The sequence below is a fragment of the Limulus polyphemus genome, unplaced genomic scaffold (genome assembly GCF_000517525.1).
Source record: "Limulus polyphemus unplaced genomic scaffold, Limulus_polyphemus-2.1.2 Scaffold1022, whole genome shotgun sequence".
Lineage (NCBI taxonomy): Eukaryota > Metazoa > Arthropoda > Merostomata > Xiphosura > Limulidae > Limulus > Limulus polyphemus.
The window spans coordinates 58,253-64,283 of NW_013666632.1; the positions used below are offsets into that span (position 1 = coordinate 58,253).

Sequence of the window (6,031 nt, forward strand, 5' to 3'; positions counted from 1 at the left end):
CACGTTCAGTGAACATCACTGATCAGAAAAATTCACACTTGATAATCAGTGAACCAAAATTACATCTAAAGGACCAATTCTTAATTACTAGTGGAGTAGTCTGATGGGTGCAGAAACTGTGGAGTAAAGCTAAGGTCAGAGAAATCAAAATTTGACATTCAGTTGGGTAAAGAATATGATTTTTTAAAATCCTATTACTTTTTCATCCTGGGCTATTAAAACCTTCTCAAAGGCATCATGTTTCTTCACTTGACAATTCACTTCTTCTACAGTTGTTCCAAAATCAGTTCCTGCCAAATAAGCCTGTAAGAAAAGATATTGCATGTTAATACAGGCTTCTTTCAAATAAAGCATAAAATACTAATTGATTTGATTTAAATACTTTTTTTCAAAGTGATAATTTTGAAAATTTATTTTGAATTTAAAATATTTTTGTCCAATATTCAAATTAAACTCTCGTATGAAATACTTACAGAAAAGCGCTAAACAATAATTAACAGTTCCAGAACAATTACGCATCAATACTTGCATTAAATCTAATGGCTCATTAATAGTTTCTAAACTTTAACACAACCATCTCTAGTAGAAAGGCTAACAAATGACATTAATTCATTAGATAAGTCCTTCAATTACAGATGATTTAACTCTTTAAACTTTAAAACAGCATCTCATAAAAGTGAGTTACTATGAATAAAAATCTGTGTAACAATTCAGAAACAATCTAAGCTTTAGAATTAAGTACTTAATTTAATCTTCTTACTGAGTATATCTTAACTATTAATTGATGATTAAACTAAAATAAAACACTCCCTGGTTATCAAATGTATCCTGAGAAGATTTTTACTTGCTGTTATTCTGATAAGGAAAGTATTGTATTTCAAGAAATGCCATTAGTTTGTATCTGTAACGTATAATAAATTACTGTTGATATGATAAAAAAAATAAAATGTCACCTCTTGCTGTCCACTAAGGGTGTCTAGTTGTTCTGCATCTCTGAGTAGAATATATAGGTCAAGAAGTTGATATAAATAGATTTTTTTCTTCTCATAAGCAGTGATAAGTTGTTCTCTTATTTCTTTTAACTGGTGCAACTTTTCTTGAATCTGAAACATCAACATAAAAAAATCTTTTACAAAGAATTCAAAAACTCAAAATGTTTTTTACAAAAAGAAGTTAATAATTTATTCCCACATTACAAAATAAGCAAGTTTGAAATTAGCATGCTTATTTCATGTACTGACCCATAACTTCAAAATATGTTTGAATCTTGCTTTTATTCTCTGTTTCTGAAACTCAGATTATTTTTAAGTTCTCTCTAAACACAACAAGTATCATTATTGTTGTGGAATTTTCTTCTGAAAAACTGAGTTCTATTTGACAACTCATACTTTCTGTTTATTTTAAAAACTTTCATTACACTCAGCACAGTAAAACAACAGTGTAACTTTAAAGTTAGGTTCTAAAATTAAGCCAGTAAATTATTCAAATTATTAACTTAAACTATCATCTGATATATTCTTATGGTGTAAAAATCATTCTACCAACCTCATCACTAGCATAGTGTTTCTGTTTTATCAACTGATGTCCATCTTCTATGACGTTACAGAAAGTTTGATCACGAGCTTCAATCTCAGCACACAGCTGCTCGTGTTCTGAGGTAAGAAGCTGAGCTCCTGCTGCATTACTAACTTTTACCTCAGCCTGAAAAGCTGCACAAAGTCCCTGTGCCCAAGTCTCTAGGTCTCTTGCCTTAAGAAAAAAAACAGGGTGTAAACTAATATTGCAAAAATAATGACATGGTATGATGTCATGGTTTAGGAAATGGTTTTCCCACACAAACATTTAATTTCAAGAGCACTAAAAAGTAGACAAAGAAATGATTTCTAGATATATATATATTGATAAGAAATATATCCAAAAACCTAAAAAATATCTTATGACTCTAAAACATTGTATTATTGTTTTTTCTCTTTTGTCACTTTATTTGGTTTGTAATAATGCTTAAGAAAGAGTCACCTTAAAAACATATGTAACATATGTACATTGTAACAGAATGAGTTTCATTAAAGTAGCTTACTGTTGCTAAAAATTTTTGAAGGAGAAATGCATTTTCTATGAAGTGAGAGTGGTCCATCATCCTTTCTTTAAGAGCATCCCAGTTATCCAATAAAACATCTTGCTGTTGAATAATGTGTTCAGCATTACCACCAGGGTACTTGGCTTGCAAGTGAGCACTGTCATTCAGAAGAACTTGAATCTTGTTGAAAGATAAACAAAAAAAATTAGTGATACAGACCTAATACTGTATGGATAAGATGTAACCAAGCTTTCCAAATTAAAACAATAATCTTGTAGAAATGATTGAATAGATTGTTTTACCTCTTCCTGTGAAGATCAAAGATGATGAAAAAACCAAGAGTCTGTTTTTAATTATATTTGTTTTCTCTATAAAAGTAATATAATATATATACCTTTTTAAAAAATTACCATTTCTACCTAATCATATGTAGTTTCGTAATAGAAATTGTTTTACAAAATTAGATTTTTTTTCTTTTAGAAACGTTTAAGCATACAGTTACTCAAGTGTGTAAAGATAGGTAAATAGAAACATAAGTCACAGATAGCCTATCCACTTTTTTGTTTTTCAAGCTTACTTGTCCTTCAAGAGCGGCAACATCATTTTCAAATCCCTCATGTTTCTTCTTTGAATTCTGCACAGCTTTCAGATCCCGACCAACATCCTTTGGAATACTCTCATATTTTTCTTGAATACGAGACAAGGCATCAGCGACATCATGATTAAAGCGATGCAGTTCACTTGCTGCTTTCAGTTTCTGCTCTCTGGCATCTATAGTATTCCAGAGGACTTCCCAAGCATTTCTACATGGAATTCAATCTGGTCAGATAAATGAATTTAGCACTGAAAATGCATATAGAAAAGTTGTCATTTTTCTATACCGAAAATGTATTTTTTCGATAATACTTACCTCTTCTCACACACTGTAGCTTTATCCTGACGAAAGGTTATCTTCTTTGCCCATCTAAGCACTGGCATGAATTCTACCTCACTTGCTCCAGTCTTCACACCCCACTACATTATTACTAACAATCTTAATCTTGTGACTCTCTCCACCTATTTCAACATGCCCTCTATACCTGATCCGTATATAAGCTACCCGATATTCTTTCTTATTCACTTGTTCGAGACTGGCATAATTATCAGACCTGAACACTGGCTATTGTGGGGAGGAAGCGAGGGATAGTGCGAGAGTAAGTATGTATTATCAGAAACATATTTTAGTATTGGAAAATGTAAACTTCTGAAACACACCTCCATTCCCACTTTAGCTAGAATACCACATTGACCAGGTGGATGGGCCAGTGAGGACAAAATCCACACAGAAAGTATCTGGGTTGAAAAGACTGGTGTGCAAAACTGAGTTATAATAAAGCACACTAGTAGGGATCTGCACTACTTCTGGAACAGGTATGCTCTTTGTCCAGATAAAGTGAAATCTAAATGTAGGTGGTAAAGGCCAACTGGTTACAGAGTCAACATTGTTGATTATCACAAGGCCCCAACCACTTAGACGAGGTTCCGTGTCTCGTCATTAATATTAGAGGACTGTGGACACAAAGCTAGATCCAACATGTAGTGGTTAGAGCATAGGGGACTGCAATATAAAATAATTGGATAATAGGAATATGATATGAAGGAAACCCAACCTGAAAGTTACAGAATGTTGCATGTCAAGCCATCAGAATTATGAAGAAAAGGCAAACAACACCTAAGTGAACAAACCTTCACTCCAGCCTGAAGAAGCACAAAATGCAACAAACCAAACATGGAATTATGGGCCCAGCCACCCAACCTAAAAATTACAGAATGTTGCACGTGAGCCACCAGGATTACGAAGGGAAGGCAAGCAATACCAAACTAGACAAGCACAGAATGCAACAAACCAAACTCCGAAGACATTGTATTAGGTAAACCATGTTCCCTATTTTGAAAAGCAAACAAAACCAACCCTGATTTGTTCAATTCAAATCCCTTTATGCTTTACTCATGATAGTCCATGAGTGGCAGTCCAGTATTGTATATTACATTTGATACAGAACAATTGTTCACCACCCGGAAAGTGTTAACACAGTCTTATGGAACATACCATCTCAACAGAGCTTGTTGTTAGCAGGAATTTAGTTATTAGTCTACAGATAGCTAATGCAAATTTGTAAAAGCATACCTGACCATCCAACACCTGAAAAGGAATAGAATAGCATAAAAGAAGTGCAGTGACTTGTCTCTGTCACAATAGAGTTGGGGCACGAGTAGAATAGCCACGGGGTGTGTGTGTGTGTGCAAAAACCCATTTAAAGAGGAGACTACTAAATCATGTAAATAGTGGTATATAAAGGTGTTAGGTGTGGCCCACATATCAACCTGAACAATATGAACAAAAAAAAGCATTACATCTCATGTAAGACTCTACCTCTCTGTATATAAGAAACTGTATGTCCTCCGCAGAAGGTCCCCTCACCACCACCACCAATGTCCAGGTAACATTAGACTTGTGATGTGGTAGAGAGGGGCATCCAGTGACTCTGTGTCTGAGACATGAACTTCAGTATTCCTATTTGAAAAACATCTCCAAAAAAAGTTTTTATCATAAAATCAAGACAAGAAACAATAAACTCAAGCCCAATGAAAAAGGTCTAAACTAATTCAAAAGAAAACATTGCAAATGTAGTAATAGTGTGAAGGAGAAACCTGCAGTAAACACGTAAGACTGTCTTCGAGAGAATAAAAAAAGAGCTTATATACGGATCGGGTATAGAGGGTGCATTGACGTAGGTGGAGAGAGCCACAAGATTAAAATTGTTAGGGGCAATATAGTGAGATCTAAAACTGGAGTAAACACATTAAAATTCATACCAGGATGGACAAAAAAAAGAGGTATGTGCATTTTGGAAAGATAGTTTTTAATTTGATCTAATTGCTTACCAGTAGCTTTGTGGCTTTATAAGATACAAAAAACATGAATGAAAAATAACTTTCTCTTCATTTTTTCAAATTTAAATTTTATTAAACAGGACACAGTACTAATGCAGAAATTCATATAGAAAGTACAATTCTTTTTGTATTGGATATTCATTGATTTACTGGAGAAATCAATTGTAAATTAAATATTGAACAAAAGAAAGTTCACACAATATTCAATAAAAATAACTATAATACCACCAACACAGACCTTGCATTTACTCAGAATTATGCATTTTACAAGCAGATCTTCCATTTAAGACACACAGTTGGATACTGACTGTCCATATAAATGTGTTTAGCACTTCATAAAGCAGCTCCAACATTTCAAAAACAACAATGAGCAGTGTTTCTGACATTGCTTGCAATAATTCAAAGCGTGTTGCAAACATTGATGCATGATTGTCACAAAAATCAAAAATGGAGAAAACTTCGTGCAATAGGCACAAAAGATCAATGCGAGCAATAGCACACAATGGGCACAAAAGACCAATCAAAGCAACAGCACACAGTGGGCACAAAAGACCAATCAAAGCAACAGCACACAGTGGGCACAAAAGACCAATCAAAGCAACACCACACAGTGGACACAAAAGACCAATCAGAGCAACAGCACACAGTGGACACAAAAGACCAATTAGAGCAACAGCACAAAGTGGACACAAAAGACCAATCAGAGCAACAGCACACAGTGGACACAAAAGACCAATCAGCAACACCACACAGTGGGCACAAAAGATCAATGAAGGCAACAGTATGCAGTTGGCACAAAAGACCAATCAAAGCAACACCACACAGTGGGCACAAAAGATCAATGAAGGCAACAGTATGCAGTTGGCACAAAAGATCAATGAAGGCAACACCACACAGTGGGCACAAAAGATCAATGAAGGCAACAGTATGCAGTTGGCACAAAAGATCAATCAAAGCAACACCACACAGTGGGCACAAAAGATCAATGAAGGCAACAGTATGCAGTTGGCACAAAAGATC

The 6,031-nt window shown here is 34.5% G+C and overlaps 1 protein-coding gene across 1 annotated transcript in view; it reads right to left on the reverse strand.

Moving 5' to 3' along the window:
• LOC106461743 (spectrin beta chain, non-erythrocytic 1-like) overlaps positions 1-6,031 on the reverse strand; it is a 156,572-nt gene that overhangs the window by 46,479 nt on the left and 104,062 nt on the right. Inside the window, 5 exon segments of the mRNA XM_013921591.2 lie at positions 199-303; positions 954-1,103; positions 1,546-1,749; positions 2,078-2,257; positions 2,655-2,880. Coding sequence (XP_013777045.2) covers positions 199-303; positions 954-1,103; positions 1,546-1,749; positions 2,078-2,257; positions 2,655-2,880 — 865 coding nt within the window.